Source organism: Diceros bicornis, chromosome 6, assembly GCF_020826845.1.
Source record: "Diceros bicornis minor isolate mBicDic1 chromosome 6, mDicBic1.mat.cur, whole genome shotgun sequence".
Classification (NCBI taxonomy): Eukaryota; Metazoa; Chordata; class Mammalia; order Perissodactyla; family Rhinocerotidae; genus Diceros; species Diceros bicornis.
In genome coordinates this window covers 78,737,792-78,764,931 of record NC_080745.1, presented here as the reverse complement: position 1 = coordinate 78,764,931, position 27,140 = coordinate 78,737,792, and the positions used below count along the sequence as shown (strand labels likewise).

Here is a 27,140-nt window from a genome sequence, read left to right as displayed (position 1 = left end):
AGGTTTAACATTTTGAGAAACTGACAAACTATTTTCCAAAATAGCTGCATCACTTTATTTTTTATTTATTTATTTTTTTGCTGAGGAAGATTCACCCTGAGCTAACATCTGTCTCCAATCTTCCTCTTTTTGCTTGAGGAAGATGCCCTGAGCTAACATCTGTTGCCCATCTTCCTCTATTTTGTACGTGGGCTGCCGCCACAGCATGGCCACTGACTGGTGGTGTAGGTCTGTGCCCTGGAACTACACCCGGGCTGCCGAAGCAGAGCACACCAAATTTAACCACCAGGCCACTGGAGCTCGCCCCTGCATCACTTTAAATTCTCATCAACAATGTATGAGGGCTCCAATTTCTCCACTTCCTTGTCAACACTTGTTACTGTCTGTCTTTTTTATTGTAGCCAGCCTAGTGAGTGTGAAATGTATCTCACTGTGTATGTGTATGTTTACTATTGTTTCATTGTGTTAAAATATATATACCAAAATCTGCCATCTTAACTATTTTTAAGCATACAATTCAATGTCATCAGTTATATTCACAGTGTTGTACAACAAGCATCACTGTTTTCATATTTCTTATCATCCCAGGCAGAAACTCTGTACCCACTTAGCAATGGGTTCCCTGTCCTCCAGTCTCACTGTGGTTTCAACTTGCATTTCCGTAATGACATTGATGTTGAGCACCTTTTAACATACTCATTGGCCATTCATATGTATTCTTTGGAGAAATGTCTAGTCAAATCCTTTGCCCATTTTTAAATTGGGCTATTCATCTTATTACTGAGTTGTAAAGGTTCTTGATACATTCTGGACACTAAACCCTTATCAGATATGTGATTTGCAAATATTTTCTCCCATCCTATGGGTTGCTTTTTCACTTTCTTTTTTTTCGCTGAGGAATATTTCACCCTGAGCTAACATCTCTGCCAATCTTCCTCTACTTTACATGTGGGACACCACCACAGCATGGCTGGTGAGTGGAGTAGGTCCATGCCCAGGATCCAAACTCGAGAACCCGAGCAGCCAAAGCAGAGCATGCAAAACTTTAACCACTTGGCCACGGGGCTGGGCCCACTTTTTCACTCTCTTGAGGGTGTCTTTTGAAGTGCAAAAGTTCTTCATTTTAATGGAGTCCAATTTATTACTTTTTCTTTTATCGCTTGTGCTTTTGGTGACACATCTAAAAAATCATTGCCTAACCCAAGGTAATTAAGATTTATTCCTATGTTTTGTTCAAAGAGTTTTATAGTTTTAGCTCTTACATTTATGTCTATTATCCATTTTTTAGTTAAATTTTTTGTATGGTGTGATGTAGGGATCCAAATTCATCCTTTTGCATTTGGATATCCAGCTGTCCCAGCAAAATTTGTTGAAAAGACATTTTCTACAATCATATTGTCTTGGCATCTTTGCCAAAAACCAATTGATCATAAATGTAAGAGTTTATTTCTTGATTATCAATCATATTCTATTGATCTATGGGCCTATCATTATGCCAATACCACACGCTCTTGATTATTGTAGCTTTGTACTAAGTTTTGAAATCAGGAAGCATATGTCCTCAAACTTTGTTCTTTTTCAAGGTTATTTCGGGTCCTTTGCATTTTGTCGTGAATTTTAGGATCAGCTTGCCAATTTCTTCAAAAAGTCACTGGAGATTCTGATATGTATTATGGTGAATCTATAGATCACTTTGGGGGGTACAGGGAAATCTTTTAAAAACATAAATCGTATCATATAATTCCTACATAAAATCTAATGGCTTTCTATCTTACTTAAAATGAAACCCAAATTTACTGAATGAATGAATTCAACAGGGGGTCTAAATTTATCCGGAAGGGTGAGGTAAATCTTTGTTAAGGAAGTGACATTTGAACTGTGATGTGAAAGATGAATAGGTATTGACAGATGAAAGGAGGAGAAACCTGAGTAAGGTCAGCATTTCTGTTGGAGAGAACAGCGTGTGTGAAAACCCTAAGGACTCGATTAATCTTCCTCAGGGTTTATCAATTTGATTAATTTTTTCAAAGAATCAACTTAGGGATTCATTGATCTCTTTATTGTATGTTATTTTTTATTTCATTAATTCCTGCTTTTATCTTTATTATTTTATTCCATCCATTTTATTTGACTTTAATTTTGTTCTTTTCCTAACTTTTGTTATGGATATTTATGTCACTGATTTTCAGCCTTTCATCTTTTCTGATGCAAGCATTTAAAACCATCAATTTCTTGGTAAGCATTACTTTAGCTAGGTGTCACAAAATTTTGATATGTAGTATTTTATTTATCATTCAATCCAAAATATTCTTTAATTTCTGTTATAATGCTATCTAGGACCCACGGGTTATTTAGGATGGATTCCTTAATTTTCAAATATAGAGAAATTCCTATTTATACTCCCATTATTTAGCTCTAACTTGATTTCATTTTGGTAAATGAACAAACTCTTTATGAGTTAGATATACTTAGCATATTATGCAAACAATTTTAATAATCTGGATAAAATAGATAATTCTTGCAGATAGAAAGTCTAAACCAACAATTTCCTATAGAAGTAGGAAAAAACTGTCAGACTGTTGTAACTCCAAAAAGCAATAGTCCAAACGTTTTCACAGAGGAATTCTACCAAACCTTTAAACAGCAAAAATTCCAATGGTATTTGACAAAAGAATAAGAGGTAGTCTACTGTTCCAAGAGACCAATATCTCTTATAGACATTGATGCAAAACTCTAAATCAAACAAGCAAATAGAATCCAGAAACACCTTAAAAGAATAATTTGTCATATTCCAGGGGATTTATCACAAGATTGTAAGGATGGTTAAATATTAGAAAATATGTTATTACAATATATTGCTTGATTTAAGAAGAAAATGTCATGTTTCCAGAAATACCTTTAAAAAGATATTTGATACAAATTCTTAATACACTCAATAAAATAGAAATACATTTTAATATAAGTTCATGAATAAATAGATTAATCAATCAGCCTGAAAGCCCCAAAGCATCTTACTTAATGGGACATCATTGGAGACGTTTCCACCAGTCAGGAACAAGACAAGGATGTCTACCATCACCACCACCACTACTAACCTTGTAATGTAAATATCAGCCAGTATAACTAGACAAAAAAATAAATCTGATGTATAAATATTAGAAAGAAAGAGAGAATCCTATTTTCAGCTGATGTGATTGTACACCTGGAAAACCCATAAGCAAGAACTGAAAAACTATTAAAAATAAGAGAATTCAGCACAAAATACATGTTAAATTGATAAATATAATCAATAATATTTATATGTGTGCATGTCCATGTGTGTATGTCTGTGTTTATAAACTTAAAAGAAAATGTGCAAAATCTATCTGAAGAAAGCTTTAAAACAATCCGTAAGGACACAAAAGGAGACAGTAAGACATACTACGCTCTTGAATAGGAAGAGAAAAGAATGAGAGGTAGGTAGTCTACCAGAGAGAAAATATAGTATAAGGCCTCAATATTTATAACAATGTGGTAGTAGTGCGTGGATAGACAGACCAATGGAAGCAAAGAGAAAGTACAGAAATTAGGGGAATTTAGAATGTGGTAATGAAAACATCTCAAAATATTGAGAGAAAAGAAGAATTTATTAATAAATGGTGGTGGAATAACCTTTTGGAAATAGCCATCCGGAAAAGATAAAGTTGGAACAAATATTTAAATGTGTGGTGGATAAAAGATATTCAAAAATTTTTCATCATTTCTTCCATAGAGAGGTGGAACAATCTATTTCTCCACCCCTTTGAATATGAGCTTGTCCTTTGACTGCTTTTGCCCATATAATACAGCAGAGGTGATACTGTGAAAATTATAGGCCTAGCCTTTAAGAGGAATTACAGCTCCATTTCTTCCATCTCAAAACTCAGCTACCATGCTGTTAGAAAAACTAGCAGCCACATGGATAGGCCCACATGGAGGAAAACTGAGGTCCCTTAGCCAATAGCCCCAGCTGAGCTTTTAGCCAATGGTGAGACTGTAATTTAGCCCTCTTTCAAGATTCTTCGGCCTCAATGGAGCTGCCCCAGCTGATGCCTTGTTGGGGAGAGATGTGATATCCCTGATGAGCCCTACCCAAATTCTGAGCAAATGATTTTTATTATTTTAAGCCACTAAATTTTGAAGTGGTATGAAACAATTTAGTGGCTTAAAGCAACAATGCATTATCTCTCACAATTCTGCGTGTTAACTGGAAAGTTCTGTCCCACTTAGTGTTGGTTTGTGTCCTGGGACAGCTGCAAGCAACTGGAGGATCAAGTGAGACCTCACCTGAGCTGGAAGGTCCAGCACCCCTGGATCCCTGTCTCATCTGGAGGCCCAACAGAGAGCTCAGTTGAGGCCACTGTCTGGCGGTGTGGGTTCTCCCTGATATGGGCCTCCTCTCAACTGGGGCTGCCTTAATACATGGTGATCGGGTTCCAAGGAGGGTTTCATTAGTGAGCTTCCACGATGGAAGAAGAAGAACTGCCACCTTAATTAAGGACTAGTCCTAAAACTGGCCAAGTATCACTCCAACCACATTTGCTTGGTCAAAACAGTCAGCGTTCCAGTCTAGAGTCAGGATAGGAAGGGAGTACACTGGGTGTGAATATCTGGACACATGGGTCATTGGGTGGGGGTCAAAAAGTGATAGTCTGTCCAAAATGTAAAAATGAAGCTATAACATTTCTAGATGAAAACACTGGAAATGCCTTCATAATCTTGGAGTGAGCAATCTTTCTAACTATAACTCAAATTTCAGAGGCCATAAAAGAGAATTTTGAGCGATTTGACATTAAACATAAACATCTTCATATTTAAAAAAAAGTAGGTGAATAATCAATGGCAAGCTGGTAAAAATATTTACAACTCATACCAGAGAGAAAAGGCTAATCTCCCTAAGTACCTGTAAAGAGTTTCTAGAAATAAAGCTGCTTTATTTCTAGAAAATGGGCAAAGAACTTGAACAGTTTGTAGAAAAAGAAAAACAAATGGCCCTTAAACATAGGAAAATATTCTTGACCTTACTCTTATTCAAGATGTGCAAACTAGAACCACTCTGAAGTACCATTTCTCACTTATCAACTGGCAAAAATCCAAAGTTTGACAACATACTCTTCATGCAGTTCATAGGAAAAACACAGTGGTAAAACTGTGCTTTCTTGTAAAAGCTATAAAAATTAGAAATGTGATTAGCAGTAAGCCAGCAATCTCTTTGGAATTTTTACTGTAGTTATACCAGCAACACATATAAAAATGACCTATATAAAAAGTTTCCAAGACTGAAAAAAAAAGGCAAGTGTCCATTTATAGGGGCTAAATAAACTAGGGTACAATCATACTATGAAATACTATGTACCTGCAAAAAAAAAGGAATAAAGAAGGTCTGCAATGCAAAGACATTCAGTTGTATTGTTAAAAGACAAAAGTGATGTGTAACAAAGGATACATACCACATCTCTTCAGTCTAAGATGTGAATTTCTTCCTATTTTAATATTTCTGACATTGTGATGTACCTTTATAATCAATGGCATGTCACAATTTAATTGCCAGCATTTTTTCTTTCTTGATGATACATAAAGATGTTGTGCATTACACTGCATGATGTCTCAGGTTTGAGGAAATATGGAAATACATTATTTTTGTGTAGAAATGCAGCAAATAAGATAACATATTTGCATCTGTTGATTTTGCATAAAAAAACTGGAAGGACACATAAAAAACAGTGCTCTGTGGGAGCAGGGGGCAAAGGGGTGGATAAGGTCATAGATGTGAAACTTCTAAATTTATAAATTTTTATTTTGTTCTCATTTTTGAACTATGTGAATGTATTACTTATCTAAAAAGTAAATTTAATTAAAATAAAATATATACTGCAAGATAAATTTTAAAAATATTCCTCAAAAGAGTCTACATTTGCTTTACTCACCACATAATACTCTTGCTAAGACAAAATGTGAGTTTTGGCCAAATATTGAGAACTTGCTGACAACTTTATATTTAGCATCTAAATTCTGGCAAAGAAATTTAAGGTAACATCCAGTCCCTGTAGACAGGATCAATATGTCTTTATGATCAATGCTAACTGAAAATATTGCTACCAAAGGGATGTTGCTGAAATTTAAAATCTTTAATTCAACAAAAAGCTAGAACATGACTTTAGTAATTGGATATCCCATCTTCAATAGATATGCTTTATTTTGTTTAATCCTCTTGTATTCAGATTCTTAAGTTCACTTTCAATATTAAATTTTTGGCATAAAAAAGATGAAGCCAATTAGAATTTGTTCCATTTCTTGTGAACTTCAGCGTGGAGAAAGGACTTAACTATAATATCCTTTTTCCTCTAGCTGAAATAACACATATCACTGAGATTTAATAGCCTGCAGAAAATCTGCCGGCCACTTACTATGTATGACAATACCCTCTCTACCAGACGTGATTCTTCGTACCCACACTCATAAAAAGTTATTCCACTGTTATCGTTAACTGCCAGCCTTCAGCATCAAAGTCACCTTCATTTGAAATTCAACAAACATTTATCTTAAGAAAAATAAAAAGTAATTCTAAGCACAATAATGAGGCATATTTAGTAGAGTAACAACTAGATAAAGGATAGTACTCAAGCTGCCACCAAATATTTCACTCATGAAAACTATAAAGATTTTATAAAGGTTAAACAAAAGGGAATCACAGACAGTGTGATTGTTACTTATTATGCATTATTCTCCCTGAAAGCACTTGCTAGAGAATTTATTTGGTTTTCACCACCCTAATTAAACTTATTATTATTAAAATACCTCCTAGTTGTTCACTAATGAGCAGGTAATTTGCTAATTAGGAGATGTAAAAAATGACTAAGTCTTAACAAAATAAGGAAAAAATATACTTGTGCATTGATCTAAAATTACACCTTAACATAGAATTTGAATCAGTATATGATTATACTTTTGAATTAAAAACAGACTAAAACTGTCAACAGAGACATCAAAGTGAAATGAATCTTAACAATTCTTGATCTTTTAATAGGTTGTTGGCATGCATGGCATCCCTGACCAATTCATCTGATATATACTTTTAATTAATATATTTTTTCTTGATAAAATAGATCTATCAAAATTAAATGGAAAATGAATTTAATTAGGCAAACCTTGATTTTGAATTAATCTCTGAAATAAAATGAGATGTTTTCATCAGGAAAAATAATTACCCCAATACATCTCAATGAATAAGTAAAACACAGTAGTCCATTTTACCATACATATTAAAGAAAAAAAGGGATAGCAGCCTAAAAAAGCATTAACTCTAATCTGTAAAATATTAAGATTACTAAAGTATGATCCAAGATATTAATATTCTGGACAATAATCATCTAGCTACATAAATTTCCAGCCACCACAAGATTCTATGTTCAATCTTTAAAAACATATAAACTTCTCAAAGTTTTAAAATGAAATGCAACATTGACAAATACTTTTTGCATGACTTTGCTGACAGAGAGGTACACCATTTACCATGTTTTCTCCAAAACTAGACTTCAGCTGCTAGTACCTGGGATATGGTTCACCAACTAGTGTGCAATTAATTGGTTATGAATGCGTTGATGCCCTCACTTCTTGGGCAGCCTCCAGGGGCCTGTGTCAGAGCCCCTGGGCAGGATGCCTGCATTCACAATCAACCTTACCTACTTATCTAACTTCATCTTACAGACTTATCCTTTTAATGTGTATCTTGACATACAGGCTAGGTAGTATAATATGGTAACAAAAGCATTATTTCTAAATACAGTATATGTAAAAAAAAAATGCAATACTCTAAATACTTTGGCAGTTTCACTTGTTCCAACTGATTGATAAAATAACATGTAGTAGTCCATAGAGGTTATAATTTAGCTTCCTTACACATTCCATTCCATTGACTCCTCAAATATTCCCAATAGTCTCAATAGTATCATTTAGCAACACAACTGTCCTCAAATAATAATGCATTTTAATTAGATTTTGCATTTCAAAGCATTTTCTATACAGAAAATAATTTGATGCAACTTACATTAATACCCTAAGATAAAGGAATAGCCAAAGGTTATATGTAAATTACTAATTATCTAAAGAAAGCAAAACTGATTTACTGCTTAATTCATGTTAGCTCATCTGTTAGGCAAATAACTATTCCGAAAATAATAATAAATTGTCCGCATCTATTTGAGATAAATGTTTTATATTCAATGATATAATACAAAACCAGCTTCAAAGAATAGTGTATTTCTCTCATTTTGATTAGGAAATGATGTGCCTTATATAGAATTGTTTAACAATTATGTATGGTTTTTGAAAGTCAAGATAATGTTGCAATTATAAACCTCACTGGAGTCCACAAAGTCAGTACTTCAGGATGTATTAAGAAGAAATGAAAAGTTAATATTTTTAGCAGGACACTTTAAAAGAAATAGACTAAGTAGGACCTTGCTAAACTGTATTTTATTGAAATTAATGTTATTTTACAGTAATAACTAGGCATTTTTAAGAAAAATATACTTTTATACTAGTAAAAAAATTGATAGAGAGCAATAATTAAAAATAAAGATAGTCAAAAGGGAAATTTCCAATATAAATGATGACTTCTGGATTTTTAATTATAATCTCACATATTTTACTTGAAAATACTGACTATATGTAAATTTTAAATTTGGATGTTATTGTACCACTTTAAATTATTAGCAGTTAGAGAGTTTGTGTTTCAAAATCCTTGTAAGTCAATTTCCAAAGCAAAGAACTAGGGCCAAGATAAGTAAATACAAATTATTCTAAAGGCACTAGGTGGAAGACCAGTACTTAAGTGCCAGAAGTCTGTACCATTCCTTAACACGATGACATGTCACGAATTTATAATTGCATGATATAATGATTATACAATTATATAGTCTTTCTACACCAACATAAAAACTAGTTGCTTATATTATATTTTTTTAATTTAAATGAAGGAAAAAGTAGCAGATGCCAAATTTTATTATTATTTCCATTTATTCATCATATTTCAAAGAATTTACAACATGGTCTAGAGAAGTTTATCAATATTTTAATTTAACTCTCTAAGATTATAATTCATCTTGCGAGTAAGAGCCATGAGTTTTGAGAGGTACTCCATTGTAGTGTGGTTTTAAGAATTATTTCTCAGAATTACATAGCTAGAATTGTATCCTGGATTTCTTACAAGAAAATCTCTTTGAAAGAGTATTCTAAGAGCATAACTCCACTGGAGTAATAAATAGTAATGAGAAAAAAATTAAAAATGATCAAAATATGATGTATCCTGAAAATGTTAGTTTATACATTTTGACTCCCCACTAATAGATATGAAATATTACTTTTAAGAGAATAATAATTTAGAATTACAAGAATTTATTAGAATTTTAAAATTACATGCTAAAATCTTCCAAACTGGGTATATATAGTATATTACCATTTGAGTAAGTAATATGGAAAAAGAATGTAAACATTTACTTGTGTACATATAAAATAACTTCAAAAGAATGCATACAAAAAAAATCCCTGACAACATTGATTGGCTCTGGGGAGGAGACAACTGAGTGACTAAAGAACAGGGGTGCAAATTTTGAATTTTGAAACAAATATATCACTATTAAAAATAGATATTAAAACAAAAAGCAAACAAGTAAAAGGAACAAAAATGACGCTTGATTTGATAGCAATCTGCCCATGTTTACTTCCAATAGGGAGGAGAATGACTTCTAAAAATCTCTTCCACTACTAGAATAAAATTTTGTGATATCAAATTACCAAGGAAATGGAAAACATGTCTAGAAAAACAGGGAGGGCAAAAAAAATCATGCCTGTCCCTAGTTACTCAAGGAACAGGAACAAATCGGCCACAGGAAATGAGTTTGAATGGGCTATGGAAATAAAGAATCAGGCTTTGGTTGCCTGCTCTTGTTCAAACTATTGGTTATAATATAATAGTAGATTTCAGACTCAAAATAATTAATATACTAAAATAGCTAATGTTTTCAATATTAGGTTCATTCATGAATCTAATACCATATTCATTTAATGTACTGTAATAGTAGTTTGCCTAAATATCAAAATTAAAGTATATGAATCATTTCAGTGAATGACAATAAACCAAATTAGACCATAATTATGCTGATATCAAAAGAATTTAAAAATAAATAAATACAATATACTACGTAGCAAGAATACCAGGTGATTTCTAGATAATAACAGTACATGTCAAATGCTAATTTAGGATTATTTTCAGTAGAGCTGTGATTCTTGGGGATGAAAAAGAAAGTAGAATTGCTTCCCTAAAGGTGACATCAAAATCAACCAGAGTAGGCTTTTTCAAATTATACAATTTTGAAATGTCCTCTTTGGTTGAGAATCCTATAATAGTGAACCACTGACTAATGATGGAAGGTTCACAATATCTAGATGTTTTAATTTATTACCTATTTTCATGTTCCTTCTAATATGGTTGAATTATTAGGAAAACCAATTCTTTGGGATGCTGATATTATTGTAAAACTACTTTTATTCTGAAGTAAAAATACAAAGTAAATGATTAAGATAACTACATACTGTTAGACGACTAAACTAATTTTCGGACAATTAAAAAGAAATGCATTATAATAACTATGCTCAAGTCATAATAAAATCATTTTGCTGGAAGCAGTTTTTTCTTTCAAATTAGAACCAGTAGAATATACTTTAAAAGCCCACAAAGAGAAAAAATTTTAACTCATAAAATTATACATACTGCTCCATTTTGTGTTAGGTTTAAATGTGTATATAAATGCCCAAGTGTTAACAGTACACAGTAAGCAAAACAAATGTATAGTGTGTGTGTGTGGGGGGGGGGTGACAGAAGGAAGGATGCTCAAAAATAGATGTGAAAATTATGGCACATTCTTTAAATGGGGACAATTCTGTATTTTAAACAACAATTTACAGAATATGAATGATGGTATCAGCATTATATGGAATGCTGATAATATTATCACCTACACACTCAACTTTCAACGCGTCAAATCCTATATGTTAATACAATTCAGAGAAATTCTATTTCTATCATTTCACAAAAGATCATACACCATTGCTTTGACAAAGATATTATTTTAGCAAAAACAATGCAAAGTCAGATTTAAAAAAATTCTTCTTTTACTAACCAGGTATTTAGATGTAAGATAGAGAACATACTAGTCCCTAGTCATCTAGCAGATTTAAATAAAATGAAAATGGCTTTCCCTTTTAAACTTCTGTTTTCTTTTCTATGTTGAGCTACATAAATGATTGTAAATGAGAAGCAGCTATGTCGGACTTCAAGCATAAGATGTAATTTACTTGTTTTGCTGTACTGTATTAAGCAAGACTCCATTTACACTATAAAACACCAAACTAAATAACCAGTTAAAAATGTGTGATTTTTTAAGTTCAATCAACTATATGGTTGCCTTATCTACATGATTCAGTAACTATTATCTAGTGCACAGGTGGAAGGATTTGTTTTAGACTGAAGCATTGAAAGTTCCTCTACAACAAAAGGCAGGAAAGTAGAATATATATACTCTACAGGTACAAAAGCCCCACTGAGGCAAATATCCTCTTAAGAGTTATCTTCACTTGGTGTTTTAAGTTCTTTCCTTCTCCTCCTATTTTCTCTCTCTCTTTCTCCTCTGTTAACAGCTATCTTGAGATAGTCACATACAATACAACTCACCCATTTAAGGTGTAAATTAAATGGTACTTAGTATATTCACAGAGCTGTGCAACAATCACCACAACTTAATTTTAGAACACTTTCATCACTCCCAAAAGAAACTCTGTGCCTATTAGCAATCACTCACCATCTGGTCCTCCACTCCTCCTACCCACTAGCCACTCACAGCCCAAGACAACCATGAATTTACTTTCTGTCTCTATAGATTTGCCTGGTGTTGTCAAGGTTCATCCACTGTTATAGCATGTATCAGTACTTCATTCCTTTTTAATACAGGATAATATCCCATTTACAAACATATCCCATTTTATTTATTCATTCATCTGTTGATGGATATTTCAGCTATTTCTACTTTTTGGCTATTATGAACAATCTGCTGTGAACATTTGTGTGCAAATTTTTGTGTGGACCTATGTTTTCATTTCTCTTCAGTGTATACCTAGGAGTGGAATTACTGGGTCACAAGGAAATTTTACTTTTTGAGGAACTGCCAGACTGTATTACAAGGTGGCTGCACCATTTTACATACTCAACAACAATGTATGAGGGATTCAATTTCATCACATCCTCACTTCATTTTTTATCATTTATTATTGGTGTATTTATCGGTGATTAGTGGTGATAATTATTTGTGAAAAATAACATACACTATTATTGATCATAACTATCCTTTGTTGTTAGTGCCGTTCAGTGGATTCCAAATCCTAGTGACCCTGTGTACAGGAGAGCAGAACTCCCCCCCATCCTCTCATCTTCTGGCACTATACCAGCCAATGCTCCACTGCTATTCATAGGGTTTTCTTGGCCGATATTTCGGGAAGTAGATGGCCAGGTCCTTCTTCCTAGTCTATCTTAATCTCAAAGCTCTGCTGAAACCTGTACACCATGGGTGACCCTGCGATTTGAAATACCGGTGGCATAGCTTTCAGCATCACAGCAACAGGCAGCGGACACAGTATGACAACCGACAGAGGGGTGGTGTGGTTCCCTGACCGGGAAATGAACCCAGGTCATAGCAGTGAGAACACTTAAGTTTAACCACTAGACCACAACATAAACATCCTAGTGGGTATGAAGTGGTATCTCATTGTGGTTTTATTTCTATTTCCCTGATGGCTAATGTTGCTGAGCATCTTTTCATGTGTTTATTGGCCATGCATATATCTTATATGGAGAAACGCCCATTCATAATCCTTTGTCCATTTTTAACTGAGTCATTTTTCTTTTTATTATTGAGTTGTAAGAGTTCTTTATATATTTAGATATGTCTCTTATCAGATATATGATTTGCAAACATTTTCTCTCACTCGTTAGATTGTCTTTTCACTTTCTTGATGGTGTTCTCTGAAGCACAAAAGTTTTTCATTTTGACGAAATTTCCACTTATTTTTTCCTTTTGTCACTTATGCTTTTGGTGTCATATCTAAGAAGACTTTGCAAGGCCAGAAAAAGTTATTTCTGTGATTTCTTCCTAGGATTTTATTGTTTTACCTCTTACATGTAGGTATATTGATCCCTATCGACAATTTTTGTGGATGGTGTGAGGTATGGGTCCCATTTCACTGTTTCACATGTGTCTATCCAGTTGCCCAGCATCATCTGTTGAAAAGACTAATCTTTCCCCTATTTAACTGTCTTAGCACCTTTGTAGAAAACCAACTGTACATGCAAGGGTTTATTTCTGGACTGTCAATTTTACTCTATTGATCTATATGTCCATCCTTACGCCAGTAGCACACCAAATTGATTACTGTAGCTTTGTAGTAAGTTGAATTCAGGAAGTGTGAGTGCTTTGGCTATTCAGGGTCCTTTGAATTTTCATATGAATTTTAGGATCGACTTGTCAATTTCTACAAAGAAGCCAGCTGGTGTTTAGATAGGGATCACAGTGAATCTGTAGACCAGTTTGGGAAGTATTGTCATCTTAACAATATAAAGTCCTCCAATCTACTAACTAGAAATATCTTTCCATTTATTTAGGCCTTTTTTGATTTCTTTCAACAATGTGCTATAGTTTTTAGAGTATAAGTTTTATACTTCCTTTGTTAAAATTGTTCCTAAGTATTTTATTTGTGACGCTATTTTAAATCAAAATGTTTTCTTAATTTTATATTCAGATTGTTCACTGCTAGTATATAGAAATATAACTGATTATTATATATTGATCTTACATCCTGCAACCTTACTGAACTCATTTATTAGTTCTAAAAATTCTTTAGTGGTTTCCTGAGGATTTTTATATAGAAAACATGTCATCTGCAAATAGAGATAGTTTTACTTCTCTCTATCCAATCTGGATGGCTTTGGCCTCATTTCCTTATGTAATTGCCCTGGTTGGAACAGTCAGTACAATGTTGAATAAAAATGGAAAGAATGGACATCCTTGATTTGTTCCTGATCTTAGGGGGAGAGAATTCTTTAAGTATGATGCTAGCTATGGGTTTTCCATAGATGCCCTTCATCAGGTTGAGGAGTTCCCTTTCATTTCTAGTTTGTTGAGTGTTTTTATAATGAAAGGGTGTTGGATTTTGTCAAATGCTTGATTTTAGAAATTTGAGTCTTCTCTCTTTTCTTCTTGGTCAGTCTAGCTAATTCTCCTCCATTTATTTATTTATTTAATCACTTGTTTATATCAGTATGGGTTCATTGATATTCATTTTATACTTTGGGTTATACTCCAATACTACTTTGTTTATTTTATTGCTCAAATTGTTCCAGTTTTGATCACCGAGAGCTGTCTCTGGTGGCTCCTGTGTCCTGTTGCCATATTCCCACCATTGTGGGGTGGCGGGGTGTGTACGTGTATGTGTGTCTGTGTGTTGTGGGCACTTCCTTTCATTTTGGCACTACAAGAAACTCCAAACGCAGCTTGTATATTTCCTACTCCAGTTCTACAATCAGCCAATTCTCCAAACAGCCCTGGTTCCTTTTACTGGAAAATTGTATTAGAAAGCAAGATCTGGGCACTAAATGTGCTTGTTGAAGAACAGATGTTGATGTATCTTGTGGGAAATTTTTAAAATCACTAAAGCAATATTTCTGCTTATTATAGGTCTATTCATATTTTATATTTCTTCTTGAATCAGTTTTGGAAGTTTGTGCTTTTCTATGAATTTTCCATTTAATCTAAATTATCCAATTTACTGGCATACAGATGTTCATAGTGTACCCTTAGATTCTTTTCTATTTCTGGAAGGTCAGTAATAATATCCCCTCTTTCATTCTTGATTTTAGATATTTGAGTCTTCTCTCTTTTCTTCTTGGTCAGTCTAGCTATTTTGTCAATTTTATTGATCTTTTCAAAGAACCAACTTCTGTTTTCATTGATTTTCTGTGTTGTTTTTCTGCTCTCTGTTTCATTGATTTCTTCTCTAATCTTATTTTGGTATATTGCATCTTCATTTTCATTCATCTCAAAGTATTTTTTAATTTCAGCCAGTATTTCTTCAAATATTTTTTCTGCACCTCTCTTTCTCCTTTCCTTCCAGTACTCTTATTGTGCATACATTGGTGTCCTTGTTGTTCCATATTTCTCTGAGGCTCTGTTTATTTTTCTTCATTCTTTTTTCTCTCTGTTCTTCATGTTTCATAATCTCTATTGATCTATCTTCAAGTTCATGAATTCTTTCTTCTCCCAGTTCAAATCTATTGTTGAGCCTCTCTTGTAAATTTCTCATTGTGGTTTGTACTTTTCAATTTCTGATTTTCCATTAGGTTCTCTTTTTTTATAATTTCTATCTCATTATTGGCATTCTCTATTTGATGAGATTTCCTGTACTTCTTTAATCACAGTTTTCTTTTGTTCTTTGGATTTATTTACAATGGCTCCTCTGAAGTCTTTGTCAGTTAAATCTGACAGCTGTATCCTCTCACAAGCAGGTTCTATTGCCTGCTATTTGTCCTGTGTATGGGCCACAATTCCCTCTTTATTTGCATGTCTCACAATTTTTTGTTGAAAAACACTGATACTTTAGTTAACAGATTGTGACAACTCTGGATAGTGATTCCTTTCCCTCTCCCACACAAAACTTGTTGTTTTTACAAGCTTATTCGTTTAGTGACTTGGTTGGGTTATTTTATTTTAGTGAAGTCTATTTTTTCTGCAGTGCAGCCTGTGATGTTGCTCCTCAGAGGGCATACCTTTGGGCATGTGCACAGTCATCTGAGATGACAGTGGTTTTATTAGGGATCTCTCCAACTGTTTCTTTCTCAGGTCTTTCTGTTAAGCTGTCTTTTGGTATCACACCCCGCTGTTTGTCCTCCATGAATTGAAGACTGATTACTCTATTGTTTTTGATAATGCTCTGGGGCTTAAGTTGCTCCCTAATCTGGCCCAATTAACTTGGGGCCCATTGTAGAGGTAATATTTGAGACCCACATTTGACTTTTTTACAACCCCAGGAGGGATCTTCTTAACTTTCTCTATCCCTGGATCTTTCTGGTAGACTTCTAGCTGACTTATGGTTTAACTTGTTGTTCTCATGCAGTATCAGTTTCCTTTATATTGCTTACCACCACAATCTCCATTTTTTTCAGGAGAACCATTAGCGTGGAACTTCTCCACAATTTGTTCCAAATAAAGTCAGTTCACTTAGAGAGAGCTTGGAGCTCTCTGTTCTTACAGCCTGCCTCTCCACCTGGGCAAAATTTCTGTGCCACTGCACCACAGCTGGTGGTGAGAACAGTGGCCCACACATCTCTCAAACAACTCACCTATTTCATGAGGAGGGTGCTAGACAGGTATGATAGCCTCTTGTGTTTTCAAATTGTGCCTCCTGGCATGAAACTTCCACCCTTTGAGCAGGGTGTGATGAGTGCAATTGGGGCCCTGGTATTCTCAGCCTTCTGTCTGTGGGGAAGAGCTTCTGTCCTACAAGAAGGGGCTTGGTGAAGGAAGAAAGCTTCAGATCTCAGCTGCTTTACCTGGAATAGAACCTCTGCAATACAGAACTGGGTGGGGTTGGGGTGGGGGATGAGAAATGCTGCTCATACTGAGCTGAGAGAGGACAGAAAGAGAGCAAGTCATGGCTCAAATGCTATAGACTTGCTTTTTTTACTGAGATTTAATAGATTTTCTTGAATAAATGTTTCTTCATTTGCTGCATGCACTTAGGACAGACTCCAGAGATTTAAAATTGCTGTTTGTTTGTTTGTTTTTAAAATAATTTTCACCAGTGCTGGTCATTTATCAGTTATGGTTGTAGGTCTGTGGAGCTCCTCTTGCTGCCATTCTGGAAGTCGTCTCCTCCCATTTTCTGTTAATCACACTTCAACAGAAGTTTTGCAGCTATCGGTCCACTAAAATTGTTCTTGTCAGGGTCACCAATTACTTCCAAGTAATTGGTTAAATCCAATGATTAATTTTTAGTTATTTTACTTTACCGATCAGCAGCCTTTGAGACAGTTGATAACTCTATCCTTTCTTATATTGTGTTTCCTCAGCTTCTAGGAGCCCACATTCACTTAGTTTTTCTCCAGCTTCGCAGTATTCTTTGCTGATTGTTTGTCTTCTCTCTGACTTCTTGTCTCTTAATCAGCTCAGGCTACTGTAACAAAATACTATTACTGGGTGGCTTAAAGAAGAGACATTTATTTCTCACAGTTCTGGAGGCTGGGAAGTCCAAGATCAAGGTATGGCTGACTTGGCTCTTACAGAAGGCCTTTTTCCTGGCTTTCAGATGGCCACCATCTCGCTATGTACTCACAGACCTCTTCCTTGTATACCAGCAGAGAGAAAGTACTCTCATGTCTCTTCTTCTTATAAGGGCACTAATCCCATTGTGATGACAATAACCTTATGTAAACCTAAATACCTCCCAAAGGCCTTACTTCCAAATACTATCATATTTGGACTTAGGGCATCAACATATGAATTTGGGAGGGGACACAAACATTCAGTCCATAGCATTTAATTTTAACGCCTCAGGGCTTAATTCTCCTCTCTCAGTGATATCATCCAGTCCCGTGGCTTTGCATGCCATCTATATACCATGGCTCCCAAATTTATCTCTCCTGCTCAGATCTGTTTCCTCATGCTAGAGCCAACTCTTGCCTTCTTGACTCACCTAACTGGATGTCTAATAGATGTCTCAAACTTCACACGTAAAAATTGAACTTCTATTCCCAAACCAATTTTACTTGCAATCAACTCAATCTCAGTTGATGGAATTTTTTTTTTTTGCTGAGGAAGATTTTCCCTGAGCTAACATCTGTGCCAATCTTCCTCTACTTTATATCTGGGTCACTGCCACAGCATGGCTGACAAGTGGTGTAGGTGTGTTCCCAGGATCCGAACCGGCGAACTAGGGTCGCTGAAGTGGAGCACGCCGAACTTAACCACTATGCCATGAGGCTGGCCCCTGATGGCAACTTTACCTTTACAGTTGCTCAGGCAAAAATCTTGAAGTCACACTTGGTTCATATTCTTTTGAAGTCATGTTTGGTTTAACTCTTTCTTACACCTCCCTTTCCATCTAATCCTATTATTATCTTTAAAATATATCCATGATCTGATCACTTCTTGCCATATCCACTGCCACCTTTTGATCCGAGCCATCATCATCCCTCACCAGGTATGCTATTGACCTTCTTACCAGTCTCCCTGTGTCCACCACTGAAAATTCTTCAATGGTTTTCTCTAAGGGTAGAAGTCAAAGCAGAGTTTCAATGTCAATGGTGCATATTAGAAACAACTGTGGGCTTTAACAAAAGACACATCAAGCTGAGCCTCAAAGAAAGTCTGATTTATAGCTCTGGTGGGGATGGAACAGTGAAGTAGCACTCAGGGATATATAAATATATTTTTTAAGATCCACAGGTGATTCTGAAGGGCCTACTGAATTGAGAACCACTGTGCTAAGAGTGGATATGAGTGGAGGAGGAGAAGAATACAAGATATACAGGAGTTGCTGTTACTAGTATTAATATATAATATAATGCCAATCATCCTTTATATTACATATCAACAGCAATAACAGCTAATATTTGTTGAATTCTGGTAAGTAAAAGACAATGGGGTGAGCATTTAGCATGTATTAACTCATTTAATACTAAAAACCTTATAAAATAGGCCCTACCATATTTTATTGATTCTAAGACACATTTTGTTTTCACATTTTAATATGTCTGAAATCTGATGTGTCTTACAATCAATGAAATCATACAACCACTGCTGGCCAGAGGGCAGTTATGATATAGTTATCATTGCCTACAAAGACACAGACTTGATTATTCTAGTTAACGACACTACGTGAAACAAACAGAACATTTTACCAGAGGCAGAAAATGATTTATGAAAAATTGGACTATGAATGTGAACAAGTTTTAGTAATACCTTAACCAATTTATTTTGCTTCTACTTTCCTTTCAACGTATATATGTGAATGATATATAATAAAATCAATATCTAAGTAATTCTATAAGAGCCCTTTCAATAAGTATAAAATAAACACTCTCAGTGGTAAGAGAACACTGTGCCATAGTTTAATTGGCACTGTTTTTTCTTTCTAAGTGGTACATCAAATAATGATTGATGCATGACAATATTAGATGAAATACAGCACATTTCCCCTACAACAGAGTCATAGGTTTTATTATAAGTGGTCAATTAGGGAATCAAATCTGTTCAAACTCAGGCTATTTTTGAAGTTCTCTGTCTGGATCAAAGAGCTTGAATTTTGGAATCTGATAGACAATTTAACATTATAGCTCTTCCATTTGCTGGTTACAATCGTTGAGCACTGCACTCAACTCTCCTGAAATTCCTTATACAGTTAAAAGGGAAATAATATATATCTTAGAGTGTAAGGATTAAATACTATTTTTGTAAAATGCCTAAGTCCAAAACATTAGATCACGCTTCCTCTACTTTCCTGAAATTCAGTTACTTGTTAGTGTTACAATTATGAAATAACACAATCATCCTTCTTTACCAAACACCAATCCCACAACCTAGAGATAATCTTAGCAATTCTCTTAAAATTTCCATGTATGTAATACATGGGTGTGTGTTTGTGGGTGTATGATTTACACAAATAAAAACATTATAAAACCATATCAAGTATTTCCCAGTTAATAATATATATTTGAGATATCTAACCTTTTGAAGGCTGTGATTTTTGTCTGGTTTTCTCCACTACTGTATTCATCTAAAAATGTGCTTGAACAGTAGTAGTTGTTCAATAAATATTTGTTGAATGAAGGAATAAAATTTTCATTTTACACATAGCTGTCTACCTCCTTCTTAGTCTTCAGTTACATAATATCCCAATTATAAGAAAATAGAATTATTTTAAGAATCTTTTTGAATGACATGAAATTGTTTTGATATACAAAAACCCCTCTATAAATATCTTTGTATGAATATATTTTGAAAAAGTAGGCAGGCATATATCTTTAGGATATATTCCCGGAAACCTAATTGTTGAGTCAAAGAGTTTGTCTTTTAATTTTGATAGCTAATATCCAGAGTAAACATCTTTTATTTTTGCTTGCCCAGTAGAACTCCCCCTTGTTTTGAAAACAAATCAACATTTTACTTTGGAGAATCAGTCCTTTCTCTCTCTCTCAGTCCATGTGGATTTTGTAGGGTTGAACCCATCCCCCAGCTCCAGGGTGAGCACTTGTTTTGTAAATAGGGCTGCCAGATTGAGCAAATGAAAACAGAGGACACCTAGTTATATTTGAATTTTAGATGAACAATGAATTTTTTTTAGTATAAAAACACATACATACACATAAACATTGAAGACATATATATACAGATATATTTGTGTCTGTGTATCAGATATATAGAATTTTGTGGTTAGCCTGATTAAAATTTATTGAGAGGAAATCAATATTCCTGGCCATTTCTTAACTTACATAAATAATTGGGTCTAAATTAAAGATAATGACATGTAATAAATAAAAAGTTATGATTTTAGGCAAATTTTTCATATCGTATATATATAGTAAAAACAAGCGTAAAAGCTATCTATTTTTTTTAGAAATTAATTCTATGTATAGTTATGCAACAGTTCACATTTATTTCCATTACTAATTCCACTCCCAAAAACTTTTTAATATACTATATCTCCCCCATGGGTGACACCACAACAAAGTAAATCAAGGTGTTCCTTTGAGAACTGTGTATATATGTGTGTGTGTGTCTTACTGAAAATGTTTTAAAGCTATAAATTCCCTAAAACTGGGGTCCGTGTCTTTTTCTTTATATTTGCAGCATATATCAATTGTCTGGAATATTTTAAAGATTAATACATCTTTGTTGAATTGAGCAAAATGGAAGCACTGCATCTGCAATAAGATCTCTGGCAACAGGTTTACAAGGCAAGAATCAATTAACTTTCAAATCTTATGCGCCTATACACATTTGACTTCTCAATTCAAGTTATTTCTAAGTAGACTTACGCTAATTTTTAAAATTATGATAATATAAATAGGCATGCTGAACATCTGCAATTTCTAGTCTATAGGATAAAGTAAAAAAAAAATTTAAAGCAATGGTAATCATTATATTTTGCAATTCAATAGGAAAAAATTATAAGCAAAAATAAGTTAACACTGAGACCATTAAATGCAAAGTTAGATATTTATTTGAGCGCATTATTTAATACTGGTTAAAAAAACTTGTTGAGCCAGGCCTCATGGCCTAGAGGTTAAAGTTTGGTGCGCTCTGCTTCAGCAGCCCAGGTTTGGTTCCTGGGTGCAGAACAACACCACTTGTCTGTCAGTAGCCATGCTGTGGCGGTGGCTCACACAGAAGAACCAGAAGAACTTACAACTATACACAACTATGTACTGGGGCTTTGGGGGAGAAAAAGGAAGACAAAAGGAGGAAGATTGGCAACAGATGTTAGCTTTGGGTGAATCTTCCCCTGCAAAAATAAAAAAAAAAAAAACTTTCTTGCTTTTTTCAAAGCTTCATCTAGACATTAAAATATTAAAATATTATATAAAATTATTTATAAAAATATTATATAAAATATTTTTAAAGTAGTAAGAAATTCTACAAGAATTTGCATATAGTACCTAATTAATTTTAATTTCTCCCCCCAAAATAACATTTTCTCATTACTCTCTTCACTCTGTGCTCTCCTCTCTCTATATATTGAGTGTCTAAGGAGGTAGAGTAACCATTTTGTAAAACATTGCTGTATTGCATTAATAATATTTAGATAACCCATTCACCACAAATTTAGCATCTCAGAGAATATTTTATCATTAATTATTTACCCATGACATACCCATAGTAAAGTAAAACTTAATGATATTATTACTTTTCTGTTTTTGTGCCCACAAACCAGTTAGATATAGAAGGAAAGAATTAATGCATTTCCCTCTAGGAAAGTAATTTGTTACTCAGAGCTAGTAGAATCTTACCTATGGATTTTAGTTTTAACTAAAACTGCAGGTTTATAACACTAAAGTCAAATCTAGGTTTTAAGCTGTGTGATTATGAAATGTGCAGGAAATTTAAGATACCTATTAAAAACTAAAATTTCAGTTTAAAAATGAAAATTGTTAAGCGTGACAATATTTCAAGAGACTGTTTTTTTGGGGGGTGGGGGGAGGAAGCTTGGTCATGAGCTAACATCCGTTTTCAATCTTCCTCTTTTTGCTGAGGAAGATTGGCCCTGAGCTAACATCTGTGCCCATCTTCCTCTATTTTGTATGAAGGATGCCTCCACAGCATGGTTTGACGAGTGGTGCGTCAGTCTATGCCTGGGATCCGGGCCTTCGAACCCCGAGCCGCTGAGGCCAAGCGCACGAACTTAACTACTAAGCCAAGGGGCTGGCCCCTCAAGAGACTCTTTTTAACATACACTTAGTCCTAACAAATGTTTTTGTAGTGTAATGGCTATTTATTTAAAACTGAATGTGCCACTGAAACTAGATGTTTTTAATACCTCTGTGATAAGCATAAGCTATAAAAATGAACTCATCTTTCTAGTGCATTATATATTTCCACTGATCAATATCCACTTAGTATTTCCACGAATTAGCACCCCCCCCCCAAAAAAAACCCTTTCATATTCCTTATAGGGTTATCACAGAAATGAGTTTGGGGATTCTATATGATGAGGTAATATTAAAATTGAAGTCCTTCATAGTTTCATTTTTGTGCTTTAAAGAGCCTCTGAATTCTCAGAGGTGTTATTCAAAAGGCATAACATTAACAGTAGCCTTCTGATATTAAAATTATACCACAAACAAATGTGTGTGTTTATGAGAAACCAAAGCTTCAAATAGTTAAAAATAATAATAATAATATCTCTGGCTGAATTAATAAATTAAAAAACGTCCAAATATTATTTTCATTTTAAAACAGTCCTTATATTTAGAAAAGCAAGTACAACTCCTGTAATAAAATTACAGAAATACTAAGAAGGAAGAATCCTTTAAATAATTTTCATTTACTATTACAGATAAATTGTCCTTCTACTAATCACAGGGGTCCTCTTAGGTTTACAATAATTGATGTCTTAATGTTTTGGAGAAAGTGACATATCCACATAAAGAAAAAATACTGTGATTTTTTTCCTTTTGGAAATATTAGAGTTATTCTAATAGTTAAAACTAAACAGAGAATCAGATAAAAACACATTTTTACCTCCATTCACATAAAGTCTGTAAATTAGGATTATCACACGAGCTACACCTAGTGTAGTTAACAGTCTGAGCCCCAAAGACCAAAATGACCATCCTTTTTTTGTGTGTGTGAGGACGATCAGCTCTGAGCTAACATCCATGCCCATTATCCTCTTTTTTTTGCTGGCCCTGAGCTAACATCCGTGCCTATCTTCATCCACTTTATGTGGGACTCCACCACAGCATGGCCTGACAAGCAGTGCATCAGTGCGCGCCTGGGATCTGAACCCGGGCCACCAGAGTGGAGCACTCGCACTTAACCGCTACGCCACGGCGCCAGCCCGACAATCTTTTAATAATATAAAAATTATTATCTAATAATAGATCTCTTGTACTCATCAAAATAATGCCATCTTTACTTTGGGCATCAACATATGAACGGTTTCTAAGACATTTAGAATTTTGTATTTAAAGGATTTAATAAAATTAAATTTGAGAAAATTTCTCACAATATTTTTTAAGATATGATATCGTAACATGACACAACCTCTCAACAAGACAGATTTTGCATTTCGGTAGAGACAGAAAATTAAATGCAAACATTATTGTTATATTCTTTAACAAAAACTCACTACATAGATGGGTTTTGGAAAGCAGGGCATTTTACTGAGGGACTCGCAGGAGGACACAGTAATATTTAGCAGCACAGGTTAGAACTGGCCCAGTGGTCTCTAATCTGCTTCTCCCTTCGTATTTCTCCCTCGTTCTCTCCACATGCAACACATATTTTGAAAGATTTTGACTTCCAAACAGAAGACAGATTCACATTTGTATTTTTTAAATTAAAGTAATATCAGCTTACCAGAGCTTCTGATAATACGCAATAAACAACATTACTACACTGAGATGATATAATATTAACCAAAAGAAATTTGTCATTTTGAGAAGCGTGAAAAGTTTTGTAGGTAAATGAACTCTTCACGTTAGTTTTCTCAAATATTTAGCACTGTTTCTAGAGTTTAGTTATTACACATAAACGTTCCTAGAGCTCTAGGAACCTCAAACTGGGAATTTGCTATCTAGTATAATATCTTCTCTTTAGAGGAAAAGAAATTCAGTTAGATCACTTACCCATGTTCAGAAGCCAGTTAACGACAGAGTTGTACATTGATCTTTTCACAATGCTTATTTATACAGTTGCATTTTATAAACCTTAGAAATCAGATATTTAAACATTGCTAGTCATAATGAAGTGATTCTGACTTCATTTCTAATGATTAGAGACATAAATTGTCACTTGCCCTATTCCATTATGGAAGGTCTTCACACCGCCCACCTACGGATTGTTTTCTCTTCCTGGATCTATAATTTCACCTTAATAGACTGTCTAACAAGTGTAGAAGACTGTTTATGTCCACAAAGAATTCTACTTCTTGCCAAATATTTATATTTAATAAGCTCCTTTTCAATTGGATTACTTTTTATCATAGGGTCATACCAAGCAAATTCTCATTGACGTCACAGTGGCCTTAGATAGAAAATCAGAGAGGTGGAGAGGATTAGAATGAATAATTTATTTGGGGGGGGTGTCAAGTTTACAAATATAGATAGGGACTGAGCTTTAATAAATGTTTGAAAATAGGAGAATAATTAAGAAAAACTCATGTCATTCACTAATTCCATAGTGTAGAATACTCTGGATTGTTTTCTATCTTTAAATATAATCTTTTTGTATGTGGAATAAAGAAAGTAAGCAACTATACCGCTGTTTTATATTGTTGAATGAAATTATACATATAGAAATATGCTGGGAAATGCAACAACAAATAGAATACTAATAATACTAATACTAGAATACTAATATTAATAGAACTAGAATATAATAATATAATACTAATAAAAACAGAAACTTGCTTTTTCATTATATGAGGTATAGAACAATAAATCTACTGCACACTTATGCTCCTCAGATTATTAAATTTCTTTGTTCCTTTCAATTACTTAATATATACAAAGTTAAGAAACTATTTATTTAATATATTTATATCACTAGTTGTTGTTCTGTGGGAGTATTACTGTTTTTATCAATTGTAGTATTATCAGGAACAAACATGATTAATTCTGATACAGAAATGTATCAAATTGAGGTGCATTTCAAACATGCTTAGATTACCAGATAATCATGAAATGGAAAAGATCTGATTACCAAAAAAAAAAAAAATTCTAGGAGATAAAAACCAAAAATAAATATTTATCATTCAGAATTTTCTTTTAAATTGCCACAGAGGCAGTTATAAAAATAATGTTTTTATAATATAACTAATTACTTATTAAAGAGATTGAAGAATATTTAATCAACAGAACTAATATTTGTATTCACTATAAATTCTAACACTACTAAAAAAATCTGTTTGCAATGAACTAGTGTTTCTACAGATATTGACTTAAAAGATACTGGTAAAGTTTACTCTAAAGCTTAAAAAATACTAGACTAATTTGTTCAATCTTAATAAATAAAAGTGATTTGAAAATCAGTATTTGAAAGAAGCATGTTAATTAAGCACTGGAGATCCACATGTTTGCTCAGATCTTTAAACAAAAGATTAAATAATATTACTGATACCTCTCTCCGTCGAGAAGCCCAACATGTTTGTTTGATCTTCCATACCACAGCAGCTACCAGTAACAAGGATAAAAAACAACTGGAAAATAAAACACAAATAATTTTTGCTTAAAATATTTGAAATATGTAATGAAATAATAAAGATTATGTAGAGGATTTAAAAATATATAGAAGTAGTCACTTTGCCTTGGTAAATAATTCAACCAAAAAAGGATAAATTAGCAGTGTTTAAAATGTTCTCAAGTAAAATCAAAGTATACAGATAGAAAAAAATTTTTTATATTCCTTGCTATACATTATAGTCTATCTTTAAGATCTTTTCTGTCACAAGGAATGTAAATTTATAATTCTGTTAGTTTTATGAAGCAACAGAAATCTATTTAGAATTGCTACTGAGTCATAACATCTGGCAATTTTATAAATTTAAATATCATACATGTTCATTCATTTTATCTTTATTAGCAACTATTTTAGAGATGAGAATATTCCAGTGGTTCTCAACTGAAGGTGGTTTTGTCCCTCCCTCCCCCAGGGGACATGTGGCAATGTCTAGGAGACATGTTTGCCTATCACAACTGGGAGAGGGGTGCAATTTGCCTCTAGTGAGTTGAGCCAGAGATGACCCCAAACATCCTGCAATACACGGGACTGCCCCCAACGACAAAGAATTATCAAGTCCAAAATGGTAGTAGCGCTGAAGTTGAGAAACTCTGGTATATGCCAATGTTTAAATTAAAAAATAATTCAGTTACAATGTTTATACAGGTGGTCTATACATATTAGGTACAATATGCAATAAGCTATGACAATGCAGGATACTTTGTTAGCAGTAATTTGAGACTGAGAAATCTCAAAATAACAGATTTATGTGAATCTGATTAATGAATCTCAACCATGTATCACTGTTTGTTTTCTCTTCCTTTGCTCTGTGGTCAAAGATTATGCTATAAAAAGACCTGGGCCACTACAAATTCACTGGTCATTGGCCACTACAAAAAACCTGGTCTTCATCCTTAATGGATAATCCTTGCATTCATCAATTGATTCACTCATAAGCAGCACAAATTTTGACACTTTCTACTCTCGTCAAGTCCTTAATATATTTTTTTCCTTGCCTCACTTGAAGAGAAGATCTCAGAATATCTTCCAATGATGATAATGACAATGACAATTCTAGCA

The 27,140-nt window shown here is 33.8% G+C and overlaps 1 protein-coding gene across 3 annotated transcripts in view; it reads right to left on the bottom strand.

The window, feature by feature from the left end:
* Positions 1-27,140, bottom strand: part of ATRNL1 (attractin like 1) — a 739,265-nt gene that overhangs the window by 354,903 nt on the left and 357,222 nt on the right. For all 3 annotated transcript variants that reach the window (XM_058544074.1, XM_058544075.1, XM_058544076.1), the window contains one exon: positions 25,962-26,040. In XM_058544074.1, coding sequence (XP_058400057.1) covers positions 25,962-26,040 — 79 coding nt within the window. The remainder of the gene's footprint in view (positions 1-25,961; positions 26,041-27,140) is intronic.